At 40.0% G+C, this 25,371-nt stretch overlaps 1 protein-coding gene across 1 annotated transcript; it reads left to right on the forward strand.

Moving 5' to 3' along the window:
- The first annotated feature begins 17,162 nt into the window (after window positions 1-17,162).
- LOC140937754 (uncharacterized) lies at window positions 17,163-22,460 on the forward strand. The gene is made up of 3 exons (XM_073387320.1): window positions 17,163-17,290; window positions 19,206-20,008; window positions 22,031-22,460. The coding sequence occupies exons 1-3, from the start codon at window positions 17,163-17,165 to the stop codon at window positions 22,246-22,248; spliced, it is 1,149 nt and encodes a 382-aa protein (XP_073243421.1). The 3' UTR covers window positions 22,249-22,460.
- The last annotated feature ends 2,911 nt before the right edge of the window (window positions 22,461-25,371 follow it).

Genomic DNA, 25,371 nt, shown 5'->3' on the forward strand with positions numbered 1-25,371 from the left:
CACATAACACACTATCCCTTGTAAAAATTTATTAGCGATCGCTGTCAAAATCGCGTAGCGTTTTTGGCCGGATTTCGCGGCGCGATCGCTGCGTTATTCGCGGCGCGATGGGAGCGATCGCGGCGCGATCGCTGTCATCAATCGCTTAGCGTTTTTGGCCGGATTTCCCGGCGCGATAAGAGCGATCGCTTAGCGTTTTTGGCCGGATTTCGCGGCGCGATGAGAGCGATCGCTGAGCGATCGCTGTCATCGATCGCTTAGCGTTTTTGGCCGGATTTCGCGCCGCGATCGCTGTCATTAATCGCTAAGCGTTTTTGGCCGAAGTTCGCGGCGCGATTGGAGCGATCGCGCCGTGATCGCTGTCATCGATCGCAGATGGTTTTCGGCCGGATTTCTCGTTGCGATCACGGTTCGGACGAAAAAGACATAAATGAGTATTTCTTATCTCACAAGAAGAGCAGTGAGCTGAAATTTGTCCTGAAAGTTGCAGTAACATTTTACTACCTTGTGACAAACGGAGAGCTTCTGAGCTTTGCCGAAAATCGTGCATCATAGAAAATGACCGCTCTGTTTGAAGGCCCCTGGTCCCGCCAGTGGTTCCGGCCACTTTGGCCACTTTAATTGGAAGCCGACATCGAAAGTGCGTAAAAAGAAACCTTCCAAGCACCATCTGATCTAAATTCCTGTATATTTTTTATAGGCTGCTCACTTAAAATTCGAAACCAAACTGAGATTTCTGTGTAAAGAGCTAACGTTTGGTCTCTCGAAGAAACGAAACCGTGAAAAGGTCTATTGCCACCATTTTAAATGAATTCAATCAAAGTTTAGAGGCAAAAAAAAAATATTTGTCGTCGCTTGTTTACGTCCTCAAGAAAAACTTCCCATCAGAAAATGTTGTCTAAGTCATGCCGCGACCGAAAAGCGTGCGTCATAATGCACGTGCAGGACGTGCAGAGAAATGTTTTCCTTGTTAGGCCCATTGCTTGCCAAGTTTTTTGACTTTGCTAAATGCTACAGCATAGTTAGTAACCTAACCTAACCCTCTACTAACTATGGCTACAGCTCCCAAATGAAAAATAAGTTTCATTTTATGGCCTTCTATATCACTGCTTAATAAATAAAGTGCAGTGTTACTGGGAAATTTTCAAACAGGCTTTCCCTTTTCAATCACTATTTGGCTAGTTTGGCCGGACCAAGGACATAGTACGCAAAATTTACTTTGGAATATTATCTAAACTTTGGTTTTAAAATTCAACCAGTCGACCGAATTTTTTTTTTTTGCAAGTCGAAAGAACATTTCGCCGTGTACACCAAAAATTAGCCTTCTTAACACTTAATTGCATATACCTGACCTAAAAATACATCCAAGTAAATTAAGGCGCTATAAAAAAAGCAAAAATAACAGAACAAAATTCACCTACGACAATCGAGCTTAAGAAGGCAAACAGATCTATAAAAAATCGGAAAGTTTCGTTTGTAGTTTAACCTTATTTTCTTCCCGAAAATTACGTACATCACAAATTAAAACGGGCCGAAACTTATCCGAACTTATCTAGGAAAGATCGAAGCTACTCAGTCTGCAAGCAGGGTAGTATAAATCATGTCAAGATAAAGCTAAATTTTCAACTTAAACGGGTCTAAATAGGGAATGAATTTTCAAAAGAAAGGTCTTATGTGAGAGTTCAGTGAATCGTGTTTTTTTATTTTTAGCTAAGTGTGAGCAGAGTAAAACGTTTATATCCTGAAGTATTGAGATAATGAAACCGCCTATATGCATTAGTTTCTTTTCTTTTGATCCACTTGTCCATGTCTTCAGATAGGTTCATCCTATTAGGGATAAAAATATTTTTTTCTTTTTTCCTCACGCTAATGATATGTTTCATGTTCATTTACCGTGCTTAAATATTCTCACTGAAATTCTCCATACTTCTTTACAGTATTAAGCCAATTTTAATGTGACGTCCCACATGTTTTATCTTCAGCCTAAACGTTAACTTTGAAATTTACATAATGTACAAACTGAGTACTCACAACTGTTGTCTTTGCCCGATTAATTGTTGCTGCAGAATATTCAAGAGGCCATTATGGCTCTTGGTATATTGCCATGTTTATGCCCCACAGTACGTCCAGAGCGGTTTTCCTGTTGAGAAATTAAAACCAGTTAACCAAGAGAGTTTTTCCCGAAATCAGAGTATTGATATATTCAAATCAAGACAAATCACTAAGTTGTCCAGCTCAAGTAGCTTAAGACTTACACCCCTCGAAGGATATTAAAAATTGAGCTAAAAAACGAAGCTCCAAAATCAGAAGTTTTGCTTTCTCGAACTATTAAAAGGTAGCTCGAATTTTTTTAGCTTTTGTTTGTTTGAGAAGCCTAATAAAATGCTAACCTTAATTGTGTTATAAACTATGAAAAGTGCCGGAAAGTATAAAATCGACAACACGGAATGAATATCAAGCTTGACCTTAATTAGGTTTAAAATTAAACTGAGTGATAATAAGAAGTGAGTAGACTTACCTTTTTAAATACGTTTCTTTGTTTGAACTTTGAACATGTCAAAAGAATCATTAATAAAATTTTCCAATGTTTAAACAGCAATAAACGGCCATTGCCAATTGCATGACAAGTGAAATGGAGAGCAATTTTTTTTTCCAGGTACGCGTCAGCCTTGAATCTTGGCCACCCGCGTCGCAGTGGCGGGAAATCGGATTTTGGAATCCAGTCCCCAAGGGCGCGATCCATTCAACTAATTCCGGAATATTTCGGTCCAAAACTCAATGGATCGGTTTGGTCCAACCGGAAAAGTTTCGAAAAAACGGGTCCACCTTTTGAGGTGGACCAATTTTCCCGGTCGGACCGGTTGGAATTTTGGTTGAATGGATCGCACCCCATTACTCTGGATTAAACCGTCACGTACATGCAGGATTCATTTCTGTTATTAAGGACCATTAAGTAAAAATCATGTTGATTACAACCTTATATACAGCAGCTTAAGGCCTGGAGCGTAACAGAAATTCATCCTTGGGCTTAAAATGACTCAATTAGAGGTGAGCGAGAAAAGGTTTCCTAGCTTTTTGTTAATGTAACTCTGGTCAAAAACACAAGGAAAACCGTGCCTTCTCTGGAAACCGATAAAGTTCTAACAAACTGAAAATGACTGTTATTATAAGCTTATAGTTTTTCCGAATGTTCGACCTCCCGATATTGATATATTTCTGTAGTCTTTTAGTTACTTAACTTTCCAGTGTTTTATCATAATATTATTACTATTTTGCCTGCCCTAATAATTTTCACAATCGCAAGTTTTGAAGAACAACATAATGGAATACAAAAATAAAATAATATGCCCGGCAGCCGGGAAGGGTCTAAGCTGCACGGCAGCCAGAATGTTTTTTTGATTTTCTTCAAAATCCTTTTTTCTAAATATAATCGTTTGAAAGTATTATATCTTCGATTAGAATTACCAAGGGAGTAGGGAAACAGGAATGGCTTAGCAGTAGAGCGGTTGTGGTTTCTTGGGCATAGAGCCTGAGAGTCGGCGCCGTTTCGACACTTAGAAACATTCGAGACTCACGAGTACCTTTTCGCACAGGCTAAATACCCGGTAGTTTGAAAGCCATCTGGAAAGTTAGAAAGCCTGTTAGTAAGCCAAAGGATGCATACTAGCCTCGATTAGTTTTCCAAAGCAATAACGAAAAGATTAAGTTCTTTCATTATGAAACCTTAGAGTCAATGCACTGTGTGAATCAACTAACGTGTGGTAAAAAAGGGTGCAAAGGCAAACGTAGTGCGAATTACGGCCCATAACAAACGGGAAAGGCGGTCCCTGATAACACCAAATTAAATATAGCCAGTTATAAAAAAAACAACTAACGAGTCACGAGCGATAAGGAATAACAAGACGAGCTAAAAACCAGACTAAACGGGGCGTAAAAGACGTGAGAGCTTAAAAAGAATAATAACCATACGACTGACTTATAACAGAAATCGCGACGATAACTGTGATCCTCGGTTATCTCCTTCGCGATAATGGCACTGAGATTGCGGACGCGAACTTAATTAGAATTGATCGTGATCACCACCTGGCGATCGCGATTACTGAGCATGAACCACGATCGAGAGCAATATGGCACTCGAAGATCGCCGATTACAACTTAACTAAATCGCACCGCGATCGCCATCACCGCTTCGCAGTAAGTACAATGCCCCCTGCGATCGCGATTACCAAACCGGGATCATAGTCCTGACATATAAATCACGGATTTGACTTTACTAAATCTCGCCACATCGTGATCACCACGCCGCGATAAGTACAATGTCGCTGCGGTCGCGGATACTATTTTTCAAAATCGCACGACCCCATAAGCTGCATAGCGTTTAATATCATCGAGCTAAAAAAAAAACTGTCTGTCTTCGCGATCGCAATCATCTTCCTGCGATCACGATCATTCCGCTGAGATCGCCATAACTTCGCCACGATCGCTCTATCTTCACCATCGTGACCCTGAGATCGCGGATAATATTTTTCTGAATCGCGCCGCGATCGTAATCTTCTTCCTGCGATCACGATCATCGGGCTGAGATCGTTATAACTTCGCCGCGATCGCGATTTCATCGCCAGCATCGCAATTCTGGCCTTGGGATCGCAGATACGATTTTTCAAAATTGCACCGCGATCGCGATCATCTTCCCGCGATCACGATCATCGCGTTGAGATCGCTATAACTTTGCCGCGATCGCGATCACCACGCCGCGATTGCGATCACTACGCCGCGATCGCGATCATCGCGTCGCTATTGCAAGCGCGATTTACTTCAATTGCATCGCGATCGCTGATATCGCGCCGCGATCAAAATCATCGCGCCGCGATCGCGATCACCGCGTCACGATCGCGATCACCGCGTCGCGATCGCGATCATCGCGTTGCGATCGCGATAACCGCGCCGCGATCGCTATAACCTTGCCGCGATCGCGATCACCGCGTCGCTATCGCGGGCGCGATTAATCTAAATCGCGCCGCGATATGCACAATCGCGCCGCGATCGCGGTCATCCCGGCGCGATCGCCGCGCGATCGCTGGTAAATTTTTACAAGGGAAGAACAATAAAGCGTGCTTCATAGAACAATGAAGCGTGAGCAGCCTAACACGGAAAGCGTGTTACCTTTCATTAACAAATTTCTAGTGTCAGCAAGAAGACACCATACTCAAGCGTGCAACTTAGTGTGCTACATGTACATCACATGCAAACGTAGTGGACGAGAAGTGAAAGTAACATTATTGTAATACAATCATTGTACAGTCATTCTTATGTGAAAGCCAAAACTCTTATCAGTAAACAATCAGTCAGCGTCATTATCAGAAAAACAAAGCTGAAACATTTTCTACAAAGGAGTCAAGGATTTAAACCAGACTCTTTGAATTTTCAGTTTAGGTGGAGCGTGTTTTTTTTTCCCCAAACATCACAAACGTATTTCTTTTAGCTTTCTTTTAGAGCACCTTCAATTTTAAGGTTGAAATAATATTAAACGAATTACCTCGACCGCATAACATGAGCTAACACCTCAACATTACATAACCAAGTTGTAGATAAATCATAAAACTTAAGCTAGAAAATTTTATTATTATGAAGTCTACCTTTTGAAGTGTAGAAAGTGTGTTTATTTTTGGAGCATAGCATGTGAAGGTACATGTATACGTATTTACGTTCGTTACATGCGACGGGTTGAAGAAAGATCGAAATACAGCTGCCGAGAATCTTTTTCTAAGTTTAACTGTAATGTTTCTGTGATGGAATAATTTGAAAAAATTACCACAAAATGTACTACAAAAAAGACAAAGATAACACAGAATAAATGATCTGAGAAATCTCTGAGTGCACCATTGTAGCACTGCTTCGATTTTAGCAACTCGATGCATGTCACATGTAATTTGAAACCTCTTGCTTTTACACACATCAAAAGTTTTTTCTAGACTTAATACATACAACAGCAACCTAATGTTTTTAAACGCAATGGGAAACAGTCATGATTATAATACTGAAGGTTTTTCTAAGACTTGTAGATTCATTCAAGATCATTTTTAGACAAGAAACTTCATCTGCACTACAGTGGAAGTCACATAAGTGAATTTCAAGTGCTTGTTTGTTTACTTTTTATCTGCTGACATTTTTTGCCTAAACCTGGTGATCAAATGTTTTACCTTTTCATTGCATAAGCACAAAAAGAGCAGGGAATTCTGTTGTTTGTTCACAGAAAGTTGACATGGAGGCTATCCAATAAAATATTAAATTTATACCAGAGTTATATTTTTCAAGGTACGTTTTGTTTTACTTTAACATGTTAATCTGTGTCAACTTGCACACTAAGCATGTCATCGATCACCCTTGACTAAAACAAAGGGTTAGCGAGCTAAATACACTAAAACAAAACATAGTGTGTCATTGATTGCTTCAGCAATTAAATATGCACATAAACTGTGTGTCTTTGGACACACTAAGCATGTTGTGTTAGCGTGTTGTGGGCGTGTCATCACCATTGTCCCTGAAATCATATGGAGGGTCACACATTATATTTGCTGCTTCTTGCACCTCCTCTGTACCTCCAACCCTTAATACCCCTTCCCTGTCAATGAATCGACTCCCCCAATTTGCAAATTATTAATTACTATGTAACACATTTAATACATTGACACGCACTTCCTTGAGCACGCACTACAATAATAAAATTTTACATTAACTGCTGCATTCATCACTACGATGTTATAAAACAATTAGTTCATGCTTCAGCCGCGCATATTTCAAGAGGCTAGAGTTGCTCTTGGCTACGCCTCAGGCAACTCTTGCACTCTCTTTTGTGCTCTCTTAACTTCCCGCGTACTCAATATCTCAACACTGATGCATGAACTAATTGTCAAATGTTGGCAGAGATGATCATATACAAGCGAAGCGGTTGGAAATGGAGGTTTGACTGTAATATTCATTTTATGAAAGTGTACTCCTAGAAATTCCACACAAATAGAAATATTGCAAACAATATCAAATTAAAGATTGATGAAAGTTCAGGAGTTTAAAGCGAAAAACACTTTCACTTTAAATTTCCCACTTCAAGCATTAATTTACAGGGCAGTGTAAAATGCAGACTGCGGACTGACTGCGGACTATTGTTTTTAGGGTTAGAAAACAATGGGACTATTGTTGTCACCTGCTCATTTGCATGGTAAAAACAACAGCCGCAGTCTGTGTTTTGCACTGACCGTTAATTTACTAAATTACTGAATTAATTAACAGAAAAAGCATTCCACGTTTACTGAAACTAAACTTTCGTACAAGGAATACTCTTCTTAAAAGAATATAACTAAAGATTTTCTTTATATATAAAGGGAAAATTAATAAAAGCTTACATGTAAGCATAAAGCCAAATCCTTTAAATTTTAAAGCCACGGATGTGGTTGTACACAGCGCAAAACGTGGTCAACATTCCGGTCATTTGCAGCTACACCGGCGAATGAATTTGCCCACAAATGCCACAGAACGAGGAACGTAATATTTCCACTGATAGTAGTAATAGAATAGTCCATTTGCAGGAAGTTTTGCCAACAAACATTAGCAATTTCTCCTCAATTTCAATGGTCATGACTTCGATTGCACAACAATGGATTCTCGTTCCCAGAATCTTTGCGGCACTAGATTTCTCGCGAAGAAGTAGGTTGACCCGGGCCTGGGGCCCGTTTCTCGAAAGTCCCGTTAACTTAACGAGCCCGGAATCATATTTTTAAATCAAAGTCTCAAGAAAAGTAGGGTGTGTTTTGACCTCTTATGAAGTCCATTTTGTTTCGTTAGCTAATAACTCTACTGTATAATTTTCAAAACTTTTAAAATTCCCTTCTAAAATGGAAAACAAAACAGCTTAACGGGCCAGGTAATTACCGGGAGCTTCGAGAAACGGGCCCCTGGACCCGGGTATAAAACCCCAAATGACCACGCCCAAAATCGAAAGATGGTTCTCTTTTGGACTTTTTCAGCCCCTGAAACATACCTATGATCACCTATTGTAGACATCATTTTGGATCTACACTCGAACCTCCCGTAAGCGACCAATTAAAATGCAAAGACTGAATGGTCGCTTATGGGAGGTGGTCCTTTACAAGAATCGAACTACAGGGGGTTTCTTCCTAGGAAAGGTCCAGGCACATAGGATATGTGTAATTGCATGTTGTCACTAAAGTTCTTGGTATGTTCTAAGTAAGAAAGTGCATACAGCGAAAATAGAGATCAGAGAATGCGTCAAGTGGTCGCTTACAAGAGGTTAAAAACAATGGAAAATCTTTAACCGTTAGGCCCAGCAATAGTCTGCTACACAGCCGTTGCCGTGTCGTCACGCAACACTAAAAACAGCTGTGTAGCAGACTAGCCCAGAAAGTGGTCGCGGTCGCTTACAGGAGATGGTAGTTTACAAGAGGTTCCAACTGTACGGTCGCTGCTTATGAGAGCTCAGTCGCACAAGGAGGTTCGATTTATACCCAATCTGCTGAAGCTCTTGATTCCATCTATAATGCAATTTTTTCTCAGCCCTTCAATTAATTGAAGGCTTCTGACAACACTTCTTTTCGATGAGAAAATGCTTTATGAAACTTTTTTGACACTTAGTCTTTTCAGACTGTTGTTGCCGAACCTGCGATCAGGCAGTCCTTTTTTCTCTTTTGTTTGGGAATCTACCGAACTGTGACACTGACGGCCGGCAGTTAATTAGAGTCGTTAGAGACTTCACGGGAAGTGATGAACAGCGATTTGGTTTTCGCCCCCACATTTTAATCAACGGGAGCTGTGTGTCATGGATTTCTAGTTCATTTTCTTAATATTTGCTAATTACAAGGCCTTTTCTACGAAGGAACTTATCCTTAGCAAATGACTAAATCCCTGTTTCATGTCAAAAGTTAAAGACAAAAAGAATAATCGGAACCCAGGGGCCCCACTCACATTTTTTAATGACGGGGGGGTCCGAAGGATTTTTTTGGGTCTGACATTTTGGCCAAAAGGGATTTTTTGGGGTCTATGAAAGACGCCGGGATTTTTTGGGGTAGCCAAAACAACACAGGGATTTTTTTGGATATTGTATTTTTCATCAGCTCAAATCAAAAATAACATAAGCGCAATTTATAGTTTTGTTTTTGACCAAAACCAAAGTTGAAGTTGGGATGTTTTAGCTTTCCAGAAGATAAATAATAAAATTTGCTGATGCAAAAACACTGAGGGATTTTTTTGGGTATGCAAAAAAAAGTAGGGATTTTTTTGGGTAGACAAATTCTGAAGTTGGGATTTTTTTGGGTATAAAATATGAACCTCTGTCAGACCCCCCCGGCATTAAAATATGTCAGTGGGGCCCCTGGGAATCGGAACTTGAAAAAACAGCAGGAACCAATTACATTAACGATGTATAACGAGGGGGGTGAATAGGGGTATGCAAATCCGCCGATCCGTGGTATTTTTAGGCCCGATCCGTCGATCCGACTTAATTTTTGTTCAAATCCGAATCCGTGTTACTTGAAAAATTTTTCCTGGTATAAAGAAAGTAGCGTTGTAGCATCAAAAAATGAATTACTTAATATCGTTGTTCTGTAATCGCAACAGATGCGGGACTTCATGTTTAAGAAGTTTTCGTTCAAGTTTCAAAACGTTAAGGTGATTCCCTGGTTTTGCACTTCGCATCTCTTACTGCGCATAACAAGATGGCCTCCGTAAAAAAGAGCATGTGAAGTAACAATATTAAAATGAAGTTGACCGAAGAGAAACGCTATTGCAAATTTTGCTTGCGGTTGTTTCTTGCCGAGGTAAGACTCAGTGTGGTGGGAATGTGCATAACGTAAGCAGTTCGCGTGTTGCTGAGTTCGACTTCCTCACGGAGAACCTCGATAGTGGATGTTTAATTTGTGCTTATTCACTTTGATTTTTATTTAAACGCTTTCTTTATCACATTGTGTCCTAAATGTGACATCTCGATGTAAATTCTGTGAAAACGGATTTTTTAATACTTTCTTCCACCTTTTGCGTAAATTCTATTTTGAAGCACGCCCCAGTCCTCTCTCAAAAATCAAGGAAAATGCATTTGGTGCGCACTTTCTGCAGCTCTACCGCAAAAACGAGTACGGTGACCCCCATTTTTTATTTCATGATTTTAATAAGGACAGTGCTTCCTTTCGGTGAGAAAAAAATTGGCACAAATCTATGTTCAGTTTTTTGGCAATTTTACTAAATTGTACGGATTGAGCTATCACGTGTCAAATAGCGCGTGTCTAATTTAATTCTACTTTGGAGCGTAAAGTAAAAACAAGGGCATTAAAAGGCATTTTTCAAGTACGTAAGTGGATAAACAATACATTAAAGTCAAATTCTGTGCGATACCACATGCATCATTGAAAAAATCTTTCCTTTTTGTCTAGTTTTGGGCTGAACGCGGCGTTTGTCAAAGGGTCCAAAATAGCCGCATTTGTCAGCATTGTGACGTCAAAACGAGCACGGTGACCCCCACTTTTTATTACCTTTTTATCATCTTCTTTACTTGTTACATCAGTGTACCAAAGTTTCATCTACAATCTGTGTTAGATTCTTTTACTAGGGAATCACCTTAAGCATTAAGGACAGAGCTTATAATGTTTCTTCCAACAATACAGATTTGACTAATCAAACAGTCTGCAAGCTTGAAAAATGAAAGTATCTGGTATTGCGTAAAAGATTTTTCAATAAATTTGCTTACTGACATCACTTTGGACATGCTTCTAGTCGAGCCACAAAATTCGGAAAAGGCAGAACTCAACTTCATGGTAATTTGCTTACCAGTAAGTATTTTCCATGGTTAATCTTGGAAGTCTTGAGACCATAATCTTTTTCACTTAGCAACAGACGGGTAAAAGGGTTAGCCACGGCAAACTGCATTTGTTTTTTGGTGCAAATACAGAGTTTCATTTACTCGTAGTTTGTTTTGTACTCAATGATCGTCAATTTTAGCATTAAATATAAGGAGCAAAATCCAGTTTATCATTTCACCGATCAATTTGTAAATTTGATTTTTTTATAGTTCATGAGTCGCTGTCAATCCTAACATTAAATGTGAGGGCCCAAAAATCCAGTATAACAGTCCAGCGGATGTGATTACGAAAAATAACTCTCATCTTACGAAATGAATGTCGGAGGCGCTGTGGGCTAATGGTTAGTGCGCTGGACTCTGGATCGGACAGTCCGAGTTCGAACCCTGGCCGGGGCACTGCGTTGTGTTCTTGGGCAAGACACTTTACTCTCACAGTGCCTCTCTCCACCCAGGTGTATAAATGGGTACCGGCGAAATAATGCTGGGGGTAACCCTGCTATGGACTGGCATCCCATCCAGGGGGAAGTAGAAATATTCCAAGCTGCTTAATGCTACGGAAATCAGGATGAGCTCCGGCAGTATGGGCCACTTGGCACGAAGCTTTACCTTTTACGAAATGAGTCTGTTGTTTATTCGAACTTGTCTCCCAAAGCGAGTGGAAACTCCAAACAAGAAAGGTTGATTTCCCGTCGGTAAAACAACTAATTTGACGATTTTCAAGAAGATATTTGTCTGTAAAATGGAGCTGCCGTTAGTGGGAAAACGAATTTGTATGAAAGCAAAAAGTAAGACTTCTCGCTTCTCAGCGAACCGATGCCCTTCAATTGTTTTACCAGTATCTTTAGTTTGTAAATCATAGAAATTTCAGAATGTCAACTTGCCTCAAATTATAGAGCATCAAACTCCCGACTTTTACCATACATTTATTGTAAATTTTGCCGTGTTTTCCCTCAACCAATATGGCGACAGAAACCGTGAAAAGGTCTATTAAGTTAACGATCAAGACAAGCAAACTAGCTGAAATAGCTTCGAAGAGCATAATTTATATCAGTTCATGTATAAATCAAATATAAAACTTACCGAACGTGCTCGCGTAGCCGTGTTCACCACACTTCCTCAATGACTGGAATCGACGCAGCATCGAAACTTATTTTTTTCAATAAAGTAATCGCCTTTGGCACCTTCGTGGTAAAAGGCTACACACTCGATAGTTCTAGTTCCACTTTGCAATTTAGACAATTTACACGAACGCATTCACAGATCTTGTCAGGTCACTTAGCATTACCGCCATTACCTGAACCATGTGTCACCATGCAGGAACCATGCAAAAGGTTGCCTGACGTCATTTCCGTCACGCTGTCTATACTAGAGTACATGTATATGCGTCGGGTCACGAGAAAGTCTCTTCCGGAAACCTCGGAAGTGGAACGTTAGCCGACAAAACACCAGCACATTAACCAAGGCCGACCGAAAATTGATGATCCGATCCACAATCCGAACTTCTAGACTGACAGAATCCGGAAACCGGGCCAAAACTTTCAGCTGACCCGCGATCCACGGTATTTTTCAAATCCGCGAATCCGCTCGATTTATCGCCGAAATCCATAATCCGTGAGCTTTTTAAGGTCAAATCCGCCGATCCGCGAACCTATTCACCCCCCTCATTTAGACAGGCATTAGTGGGCATTGCTACTTGTCATTATCAATTCACGATAATCAAAGAAGAATAAAGAATCAACGCAATTAGTGATATCCCGGGTGAGTTGATAAAGGGTCGGTGAAGAATAGCCAACAGCATTTTGGGAGTGAGGCCAATGTAACTTTGCACAAAAATATCAACCTTTTTCCCAAGGCTACTTTCTCACTTTCACACGATTTTATATTTTTGAAGACGTCACCTTTATTAGGAAGATTTTTGGTGTCATTTAATTTACAATCTGCAACCCGTGTGAAATACCTCCATGGAATTGGATTTCCATGGAAAATTCTCCATGGAATTCCATGGAGGATTAGGACATCAATTTCCATGGAATTCCATGGAAATTTCTCCATAGATTTCCATGGAAGATATTTGCATGGAGGATTAGGACATTTCCCATGGAATTCCATGGAAAACATTAGGGCACCAATTTCCATGGGATTCCATGGAAATTTGTGAATGGACATTTTCCATGGAGGATTAGGACATTTTCTATGGAATTCCATGGAAAAGTTCCATGCAATTCCATAGAAACTACTCCACCGATTATTCCATGGATCTCCAGGGAGTTTCATGGAATTCACAGGAATTAGACATGTAAAATATCCAGTGAATCAAATGGAATACATAACAGATTTTGGTCCACTGCAATTTATTTAATCAATTTAAAGACATCAATCAAAACTTAACATGCTTTTGGAGGAAAATTTGACATACTGTAGCTTAACAAATTAATGTTTACTTATGACTATATACATTGCAGTTTAGAATGCAGCAATCATATTGAAGTAGCTTAAATGAAAAATTTAGATTTAATATAAAGCAAGGAATCTTGGCCTGGTGTTTAAGAAAAGTAACAGGCGAACAGATGCATAATTGAGAGAAAAAAATAAGCTAATACTTGAATGCATAAACCGTCAGTATGTAAGACTTAAACATGGCTTTATTTAATGCGACGAAAAAGGGAACCGCTACTTATTTCCTCGATCAGAACCATGGTATTTAGTTATAGCAAAGTCCTACCTAATCCTTGGGAAAAAACGGCGAAAACCACAATTATAATTTATCAGTCTCTTGCATAGTTTTTACGTAGCAGGCATGAAAATTCTAAATATGATATTTCTTCTTATGCATCGAAGCAGTCCATCGAAGTACAGTCTTCGATTTCTAATTCTGCCAGAAGTAGTAATTATTCCAAAGGATTCCAAAGGCAATTTGCAGGAAAGACCACATTCATATCTGTATAAACAAAAGATGGAAACTTCATATTAAAACCGATAAACAGCACCCGAAAACTCACCCTTCTAAATCTAGCAGAGACATATAAATCGAGCGGACGAATTCAGTAGGGCAACCAAACACGAGTTGTGTACATATTAAGCTTACCTTCCTCTTTAATGTGCGATCTTGCTGAGTCATTGTTTAATCGAAGTCGATTTGAAAGAAGCCAAATGTAAGCAACCTCACAAATGATATTTCGCGTTGAAAATGACATCTTTTTCGGATGTATTCATCGCAAAGACAATCCGTTTACACAACACTATCGTACTGCTCAGAAGTCCGCCTAAAGATTCGAACCAAGAAACTGATCTTCTACGCATTTCTATTGGTTCAAAAGCTCCACGTGATCGCGTAAGTCACTAAGCGGGGAGGCTTGGACGCCAGTTCAAGCACCAAATATGGCGTCAAATCACGGCTCGATCGTGGAGATGTCTGTCTTTAAAGGCTTTAAATTGTGGTCCCTTTCAGAGTTAATTGTACTATTCCGACGCTGTAGAAGAGTAAAGCAGTGAGAGGAAAATATTGCATTGTTCTCCCAGGTGAGGGAACCTTTTAAAAAGGCAGCAGGCCTATTCATAGTCTGATCTTAGTGTCGTCACGCAACGCTCCTCCCCACTAAAAACGGCTGTGTAGCAGACTAGCCTATCCACGGATGCGGCAAAAAACTCTAATATTGCTTGTGTAGGTTCGCCGAAATACTCCATACAAAGCAATCTCATCAATCAGGTTCGAGTAATAGGGAAAATCTTAGCTCTCAACCAAAACACACTTCGATACCGAGAAGAGTTATGTGCCTAAGTGGGATCATTTCCAGTACTGGCTATTTAAGTACGGGATCCGTACATCGTCTTGTGTTTGCTATTTATACGGGATTCCGACTAAACTGATTAGATCTATTTAAGCACTGACTCGAAACGGTTAGCCTCTTATTAGGGTAACGGTTGTTGTTATATGAATAAAATCAAACTCCAACTAGCAGCGAGTTACTACTCCGTGGTAGAGTGGTTAGGCTACAAATTATGGATTCTACGCCCCTGGATCGGTTCTCAATCTTGCAACATCGAATTTTTCTTCTTTTCAAAATTTAACACTGAAATTTTTTCCTTAAAAATGGAACAGTGGTTGAAGAGACTTACACTTTCATGGAAATTTGTTGATCAGAAATTTCAAGAGACTTAGAAATTTCATATAAATTTCAAGTAGAGACTTGATCCCGTATGTCATAGCAAATACACGTCGGTGTACCGGTCCTGTACGAATAGCGGCACTGTGCCATTATGAAGCAACTGCATGTTGTTAATAACAGTGATCTTCTCATATTTTAAATGCAACTCTGATTTTAAAAGATAAATGGCAGACAGCCCTACTAAAAAATAATTTTCTATATTTATTTTTTTTCAACAGGATCATTTTTTTATTAAGCACACAAAACACTCCTCTTTATAGTTAGCAATAAAATCTCTTACACTGGGACTTTCAGCGTCGGTGAACAATACTTTTGCATTGTCTGTGTAATTTAAACTAAATGCACTATTTTGCTTTTAGAAAGCTTCCAAATGTTCCCTATTTTTCTATTCAATAAAAAGTGCAGACTTGAACATGTGGTTCACAAGTTGATGAGTTGCTTGATTACTGAATTTCTATGGATTTTCTCATACAAACTGCATGGTATTCTATCGAACTCCATGGACACGCTATGGCATTCCATGGAACTGCATCGGTACTTCAGGGAACCCCATGGCATTCCATTGAACTCCACGATATTCCATGGAATTTCATGGCATTCCATGGAACTCCATCACTACTTCATGGAACTCCGTGGAACCCCATGGCATTCCATGGAACTCCATGGATACTCCATGGAACTCCATGGCATTCCATGGAACTCCATGGATACTCCATGGGAGTTTCGTGGAATTCCATGGATTTCCATCGATTTCCATGGAATTCCATGGATTTCCATAGATTTCCATGGATTTCCATGGATTTCCATGGAATTCCATGGAGGTATTTCACACGGGAATCTGTGGTCTGCAGTCTGCAGTCTGCAAATGTCATACAGAAAATTAAGACGTGTTTTACTACCTAAAGAATGCCAAATTCACGAACTTCATCACTTTGGTGCTATTTTCAAACGGAAAAAATTTTAAGTGAGGTTGTACACTCTCAAAATGACCTCTGGTCACTCATACGCGCGAGATGAAACCGTCGAAACTGGAAAGCATGCATCAGCGAGCGGGTTAGACGTGCTACAAGTCGACCTCATAAGTTTACAAATAATAAGTTATTTTTGGTCCTAAATAAATCTCTATTGCTTCGAGAATTTTTAAAAAGGCTTTTTTTTTCATAGATCTTTGAGGGAACAGATGTCATGACTTCCAAGCAAAAACTGACGTTACACACTTGTAAGTCGCATCATTGCGGCCTCATCTGCTTTGAAAACATTGATTTTGACTCTGACATGGCGCGCGCCAAATATCTTTTAATTTTGTCAGGTACCTGTGTTGCAGCGAATTACACCTGTTCTATCAGTCAAAAGTATTTGATCGGCGACGGAAAACAAGCTGAAAACAAAGAAATATATCCGTTCTTTAAAAAAAGTGGAGACGAAATCTGTCATTAATAACGTCTCAGCCTACTCGACTGACTCGATTACACCCGATTTCAGATTAAGGAAAGGTTATCGCTTTCTAATTAGATGTCACCGTAGGTTGCAAACATTCTCAAAACAAATGTGTTTGTTATTGCGCGATTCTTCACCGACGGTAATATTTTATAAGGCTCATCGCGTATCAACGGCGCTTTTCAAATTAGCCTAAAAAGGTTTTTCGTTCGGGCAAATTATCGATTAGTTTCGGTTCTGATCGCCAGCTGTTTCAGAAGCAAGGACTTCTTATGGTCAAAACCAATGAGATTTGCTAGATAGCGTCAAGGCTGTTAATCTGCATGCATATGTATATTCCATGATATTTGGTTTTCAAGATCTTGCTTTAGTCCAAAACCCGATGAAGCGATAGTGTATTTTTATCGCTGAGTACACTCCATTAATTTCTTGAACACAGCTTCCCGTGAAGCATGAAATGAAAGGTTAATTTTCCAAGACTTGATCATTAATTTCAGGCAAAAAATCTCTTGACGTGCCCACCCATCAACTGAAAACGCGGTCAGCAAACTGCGCATGCATTGGTCTTGGGTTATCATCACGCCAAATAAATGACTCGACCCAGACTCGACCAAGGGTCATCGCTAGGCAGCAAATTGTATGATGTGATGTGCTTTGATCTCCCAACAACGTGCTCTTAGGTTAATAAAATCAAGACCATGGAAAGCGACTGTTCACGAAATTCAGAGGAAAATCTAGCTATGATCGATGGATCTGATGTAGAAAGAAGGTTTCTTGAGGAGAAGGCGGAAATTGTTCGAGGATTTCTGCAGGAGAGAGAGATTGTTGATCGCGCCGGGTGAGGACAAAACATGGACCAGGGGTCCATGGACCCCCTCTTTGGACCGGGTCCATGGACCACTTTCATGGACCGGGTCCATGGACCCCCTGTAATGGACCAGGTCCATGGACAGTTTTTTTAGTTTTATAAGAAGGTTTTGCACCAGGTCCATGGACACTCAAAAACAGAAATAGTGCCAAAAAAAGATTTTACACGACGCTGTCGACCAATGCTCACGATTGATCACAAATATTTAGTTGTACTTACATGACGTACACTCTGCTTGTACATGTGCAGTCGCAAGACTGTTAAATTAGGGACTGTTCGTTATTTATGCCTAAGGGGGGGCCGGTGTTTAGAGTGGGGGGGTAAAATTTTCAAAGTCACTGAAAAAGGGGGGGTGTTTTTCTAAAATACAAATAAGGGGGAGGGGTAAGCTTTTAGAAACTGTTGTTTCAACACTTGTGTAGCCGTTTTGCAGACATATTTAAAAAGTTGAACTCTGTATCGAGAATTCTATTTTAATACAAAGCGCCTGGTCTTTATAGTTTGAAAAGCCAAGAAAACGTGACGTGGAGTAGCGTTATTTAAAGGTTCCAATATATATTAACTTATTAAATCCCTTTACATGCAATCTGATATTTAATAATAGCAAAACTGTCTCCAGTTTCAGGAGTACATCCTCGTGGTTCAATCCTTACAATGAGCTCCTTACAAACTTTCCTACCGTTGACTTCTCTCTTAAATCTGATCTTTTCAGGGCCCACGTTAACACCGGCGCTGCAAATTTGCTTTCCTTATTTAGAGCTTCAATACTGTACGATCACAAATGACCTTGCAATGGATTTTGGTTTATCGGCAACCGGCCAGAACACGTGTTGTGCGCAATTTCGCAATCGGAGGCACGTCGCGTCCTGAGGGGAGGGGGGTGGGGGTAGGGGGGTTACATTTTGGGCCTGTCACATAAACGGGGGGGTAATTTTTTAAAATACCCACTTCCGGGGAGGGGTAAATTTTTCATATGCCTGAATTGCTTGAAAATCACCGACCCCCCCTTAGGCATAAATAACGAACAGTCCCTTAAGCTAATTCAAAAGTTATCACCAAGGAAGGAATTATGCGCTCTAGTACAAAGACTCGCAACACCCTTAGAAAAACAAGCTGGAGTTAAGAATTCATTGCTTTTAGAGCAATCATGACTGAGTCACATCGCAATTCTCCATAGTTGATGTAGCATCAGTTTAAGCTACAATCCATGCCACTTCTTCTTCTTCTTCGAGATCTGGATCTGTAAATCACTATCCGTGAGAATTTATAATCGTCCTGCTAAAAGCACTAAGGAGCTGGGCCTAGCGTGACAAAACATTGCAGAAAAAAGTGACATTCATGGACAAAAGAAAGTGGCTCTATTAGAATTATTCAGATCCAGGATGCACTTTGGAGAACTTAAACAACCTAAAACCCTTTTGATCAGCCACAATGAACAACTTTACATTTAAAAAAGGGTAGAAAATCAATATGTGTGTCACGACCTCTCAGTATGAAATAAGCGGCAAAAATTCACATTTGCTCAGTCAAAAGGTTTTCCTCCGAAGCATAATCAACCCATCAGAGAAAACAATTCATTGGAACAAGCGGCATTTTGGCATGAGGTACCGACCCCCCCCCCCCCCCTTTTTTTTTACACTATGTAGGCACAATTAAACATTACTGATCAATCAGGCATTGTTTGTTGTTATTATTGTTTTTTAACCTTATTTTTGCACTATTTCTGTTTTTGTTCATTTCTCATTATTAAAAAAAAATTGTCCATGGACCCGATCCATGACAGGGTGTCCATGGACCCGGTCCATGAAAGTGGTCCATGGACCCGGTCCAAAGTGGGGATCCATGGACCCCTGGTCCATGTTTTGTCCTCACCCGATCGCGCCCACGAAGACGAGAAAAATGATATGCGTTTAGCTTTTAAAGTGGAGAAGGAAAACATGAGAAAAGCCTTTGAATGTGAGAAAGAAGAAATGCGACAGAATTTCTTAAAAGAGAAAGACAACATCCGCTTGGAATTTCAGGAATCGAGATATGTTCTGAAGCTGTCTTTCGGAGACGAGAAATCTGCGTTGATAAAATCATGGGATCGTGAAAAACAGACTCTTCTTGACAATTACATCAAAGAGAAGAAGGAATTAAGAGCGCAATTTGAGCGACTTTTAAGGGAGAAAAAGGAAGGATTTAAAGCCGAAAAGGCTGAAACGGAAGCGAAGATTCGCAAAGAGCTTGAGGGAATCGAGGAAGTAAAAAATGAGCTGAGGCGGACATTGTCGCAGGGCTTGGGCGATCTGGAGAATGTTTACTTCAAGGAGAACGCGTATCTCGAGACTCTCTATAATCACGAGCAACCAGGGGTTGATATGCACTTTAAAAGTATATTAGATGCCGAAATGAACCTGGATAAAGAGGAGCTGTTGAAATCGCTCAAACAAGAGAAGACCAAAATGCATTCTCACTACGCCAATAAGCACAAGCTAGTTGAGCACCAGTTCGCGTTGGAAATAGTTGACATGGAACAGAGGTTCAAACAGCAAAAGAAGGATTTGATGAACATTTTTAGAAGGGAAAAGTCGGACATGGAAGAGGGCTTTATTAAAGAAAAGGAAGACATCAGACGTAAATTCGACTTGGAATTTCGCAGAATACTTCAGCAACAGAGGTTGAAATTCGAGTCGGAAATACAACTTGCATAATATGGCGGACGGACACGTTTTTCTAGCTCCGAACGCTGATCGCTTTTTCTCCAGGCCGCGGCTTGTTAGGACCAGTTCCTTGCCTGATTTGAGTAAGGTATACACTGACTCAACTCTGGTAGTCGCTAATCGGATCAGTAACCAGAATATGTCTACTTCCGTGCCCGATTATGGTTCGCTTTCTTCGTCCTGTGAATTGAGTGAAATGGCTGCTATCAAGAATGCATTAAATGGACGGTCCATCAACTCCCTGAAGGTGGAAGATCTAAGGGACGAACTTGAGAAAAGAAGGCTTTCCAAATCTGGCAGGAAAACTGAGCTGGTTAAATGACTCAAGGAATCGATTTTGACAGCTTTGACAGGATTTGGTGAAATTCAAATTCCCCGCCAGAATGTCAACCAACCGTCACCTCGGCCTTCGGCTGTTATAAACCTGGCCTGGGTTGTTCAAACATTGGATAGCGCTATCCATCGGATAAAAACCTATCCACTGGATAACGCAATTGGTTTCCCTAATACTTATCCGCTGGATAGTGATTTATCCGGTGGATAGCCCTATCCAACGTTTGAACAACCCGGGCCTGGACGACACTAGCAGCAGCCCAGAACAACAGAGTCACACATGCGATGGCTACAAATCCCTTAAAGTTCTTTACGACCGCTTGGAAAATGAGGTAAACAAGCTCAAAGACTCGTATGGATCTCTATTAACAGACAGTAGGAAAATACAGTCAACCTGCAAATCGTGTCAAAATCAACAACGGATTCAGGAAGAAAATCGCGCTCTGCGAGAGCAACTTCAGCTAATGAAGGGAAATCTAGATAAAACAAAAGAGGAGCGAGATTCCCTACAGATGGTAGTATCATTGCTAAGCAAGGAGCTATACTTTCGCCCTGACAGCAATGAAGCTTTTAAAGAGTCGCCTTCGGTTGATCCTAAGGTGTCGGATACAAAGGAGTCGGATACAAAGGCGGACACAAAGCAAAACAATGGATCATCTAAATCTCTATCTTCCAAAACCCCAGGAATGGAAATGCGCAAAAGTTATTCCACTTTTCAAAGAGGGAAATCACTCCGACTTAAACAATTATCGCCCAATTTCTATCGTCCCTATAGTAGCTAAGGTGTTTGAGCGTATCATCTACGACCAGGTTTACGGTTATCTTACTGAAAACAATTTGATTTCCAGCCAACAATCTGGTTTTAGTTCGCTCCACTCAACTGTTACTGCCTTGTTGGAGGCCACTAACGATTGGGCCTTCAACATTGATAAAGGCAGTGTAAATGCAGTAGTTTTCCTCGACCTAAAAAAAGCTTTCGATACCGTTGACCATACAATTCTTCTGTCTAAATTATTCGAATATGGTATCCGCGGTAACGCTTATGAATGGTTTGCGTACTTTAATTACTACAGCGAGGTCTGGGGGCATTGTAACAAAAGTCTTTCGAATAAGCTCCAAAAGTTGCAAAACCGGGCTGTCCGTATTCTAACCTTCTCCAGTTATGCACGGTCACAAGCGCTGATCCTCTTCTTGAGCAACTCAACTGGAAACGGTTGGATACTCAGCGACAAATACAAGTGGCCACCATGGTCTATAAATCTATACACGGTCTTGCGCCCGACTATCTTGGTTCTCTTTTCACTAAATATAATCCACCTTATAATTTAAGGAACTCTGAAAACAAACTAGCTGTTCCAGTGCCCCGCACCAATTTCTTGAAAAATAGCTTTAGCTATAATGGTGCGGTTATCTGGAACAGCTTGTCCCCTGAATTGCGGCAAGCAAAATCACTTAAATCTTTTCGAAATGGTTGTCGCGATTTCTTTGACTGAATCGATAAAACGCACACGGCATCTATGTAAAGCAGAATTTCTTTATTTTCTCTACCTTAACTATTTAAATTTTTAGATCATGTTTATATAGATTAAAGTAGATTGTAATTTTTTATTATTATTTTATCTGATAGATTTACCGTGTTTAAATAAAAATAAAGTTCAAGTTCAAGTTCAAGGTTACGAGCACGATATCTCTGTTTTGAAATATCAAAAAGAACAGCTGGAAAAGTGCTTTTCCTTAGAAATGCAAACATTGAAATTAAAATTCGACCACGAGAAGCTCGAAATTGAGAACAGGTTTAAAAGCGAGAAGAAGGACCTTAAGAGGGTTTTGAAAGGGCAATACGAGAGAAAGCTGAGTGGGGATAAACTCCGGCTTGAATGACTACTAGATCAGTTTCGCCTTGGAAGAAGAGCAAGCACCGATCAAATGGACTCTAATGATTCGGCGCTCAGCACAAGTTCTATTTATTCCGATTAATCTTTACAGAAAGATGATGAAGTGCCGGGAAAACTGAACAGGTTAACTTCTCAAGTACCTCAAAACAAATAGCAGTTGATACGGTAAACATGCCTCTGTCGATTTCTATTCGCGCGACTAAAACTCGGTCTTTCCCAGTAGTCGCTTAATTTAAGTAAAACGAGCTTCTCGCTGAACAAACCGATTGACTGTTAGGTGTAGTGAGAAGCTTTTTGGCTAATTATCAAGAACAGGCAACACAAATCTAAAATGTTGAGTCACTCGAGCAAATACAAATGTACAGTTTTTTATTTTATTTTTTTTAATTTTTGGTATTCAGTTTCTCACTAATTGTTTTTTTTTTTCCGTTCGCAAATGACATTAAGCGCCTTACCTTGCCAAATGAGACGGAAACAAGAAATAAATAAAATAAATTACAATAGAAACTAGAAAAAGCCACCGTAAAATTAGATAATATATTATATAATCATTATTCTAATGCATTAGTAAAATTTTGCTTTTTCGTTTGCTGTTTGATCCTAAAAACACTGGCATACGGCAGCGTGAAGAGAATATCTCGCGCTGTATTAAAACAAAGGAAGAATTATTCCTGTTCAGATATTATCAGCATGAGTGTCATTAATAATTGATGATTTTCGTATGGAATATAACTCAGGCTCTCAGACTAGCCGCAAAATAACAGGAGATTGGCTGAATAGAAGTGAAGACTGATTTCAGATGGTAAAAATAAAACATAGTTGCCAGGGATGTAACTTTATAACTTTTTGCAGAAGATCTTAAATAAACTGTATACTGCGAATATATATTCAATGAATTTAATTTTAGTGCAGATGTTAGTAAATACTATTAATTTAGAATATACGTGCACTAAACTGAATTTTGGTCAAAGTGCCGTTTATGACACCCACCTCGTTTAATGCAAGCCGGTCACACTTTTCAGGTAGAAACTTCATCTTTTTATGAGGTGGACAAGTTCATTTATTTTCTTACTCACAAATCGAATCAAAATCGACCACGATGTTAGTAACCAAAGCTACAAATACAAGGCTAAAGCAACAAACTTTTCCACCAACTGGAACAAAGAAATTCTTAAATCTCTACTTTATAACTTTAGGAGCCTTCCATTCACCCTCTGGTCAAGGGGTTGCATGATTTAAAGAGGGAAAAAAATCCCTCTTGAAAACACATTCACCATTGTCACATTGCCGTTAATACACCTTGTTCACCACGACCGGTTGTTTCCAATTTCACTGGGGGTAGGGGGGTGTGTGTGTGTGTGGGGGGGGGGGGGGGGGGTGGGAAGCTAAATAAGATGGTAGGTGCACATGGGCAATGTGAGAATGGTGAATCAAACAAAAACATCTCCAAATCTCCAAATCTCCAAATCTCCACTGAGCTAAAAAGTTATATCTGCAACGCAAATTTTGTTCACATTGGAGTTTTTGTATGCATGAATCTGCTGTTTGGGGGAGTGAGGTGAAGTGGGGTGATCGGTAGCCTGAGATCATGCCCTCTCCCTATTATCCCTGTATGTCTCTCACGGGAAGAGGGCATGATACATATCTTTGTCGGATATCATTTAAAAAAGCCAGAATGTAGACTTTTTTTTCTGATTGGATAGGAAACAATGCGAATGATTTGCGCTGTTCCGATTGGCCAAAATGCCGCCATCCGTTAGTTGTTGTTGATTTCAGTCTGCATTTTTGCTTGCGTAATGAGCAGTGAATACGCACGCGAGTTCGTTCTGAAATTTCTGCCGGCTCAGTTTTCTTGAGTTTGAAGAATGCCTAAATAGAAATTTCATCCATTAAAATATTTTCCATCTCATCGTATACTAAAAATTGACCGATCATTTGAATGCAATTTGATACCGGCTACAAGTTAGAGAAGCGACAAACGGGTTCACTTTTCAAATAATCAATTCATGAATAGAATCTTGACCAGGCTTGACTGTAATTCCTCCTTCAAAAACCTGCGAATTATTCTGAGCGATCTTTGCTTTTAGAACACCTTTCAGTTCGTGAAATATGTTGCTTCAGCCTAATTTTTTTTTCACTGCTTTTGGTACAGAACGAAGCCAACGAGCTTTAACCAGTATCATTATTTGTAGCTGTTAAATAAAGGTACGGCAGCTCCAGCTAGCAATATTTCATCACAAAAACAACACATTTAATTTTTTTTTTAGGAAGCGCCATCTGAACATGGACCTACTTTAAAATGTTCTTTTCACTAAAATTGATTTCAAAAGAGACATTATTCGCGCCAAAATTTGATTTCCGTATAGTAAACGCTTATTGGCTAATAACATGACAGGTCAAGCAAACGTTAGATTATGTAAATTATGGGGCGGTTGACGGCTTGTTAAATAAACGTATCAGGCGTTATTTTTTTTTCCCTCTCGAGCCAAAGAAGGAAAAAAAAAATAATAACGCCTGATCTCAGGTTAGGTGATCGGCAGGCTTGGAATAGACCATTGTGGAAAATAACATAATATTCCTTAAAATGACCTTTGGGTAATGCTTCATGTAAACCTTACTTTTGCATTATGTTAATGTAAGACAAACTTAAGCAAGGGGCACACATACACCAACCCACGGTTAAAACTGACCCACGGCCTAACCAGTAACTCACGCATGTGCACAGCCATATTACCCGGGCAGTGGCAGCTATGGACAGCTGCTTCGCCCTTATTGGGGCTCATCAGCATGGCATAGCCGTCGGGTGAATGAACGGGAAAAATCCCGCGTATCAAAGACTCTTTACTGCTGAGGCGAGGGTAAGGGTAAAGGGTCTTTAATACACGGGGATTTTCTCGCCTGTACATGGCATGTGAGCTTTCTCCGTCGAGAAAAAAAAAAGGAAAAAAGGACGGATGGATAACCCGGAAGGCCAGTATTGCGTGTCCTTCCGCCAATGGGACCTCTCATTTCGCTTTTGACAGGAGAAGATGGGTCATTTCTTGCGGATCTAAAAGCTTGTTTGATATGCGATTCTGGATGAATTACTCAGAAAGGACTGATACGCAAT

The sequence above is a fragment of the Porites lutea genome, chromosome 5 (genome assembly GCF_958299795.1).
Source record: "Porites lutea chromosome 5, jaPorLute2.1, whole genome shotgun sequence".
NCBI classification, from domain to species: domain Eukaryota; kingdom Metazoa; phylum Cnidaria; class Anthozoa; order Scleractinia; family Poritidae; genus Porites; species Porites lutea.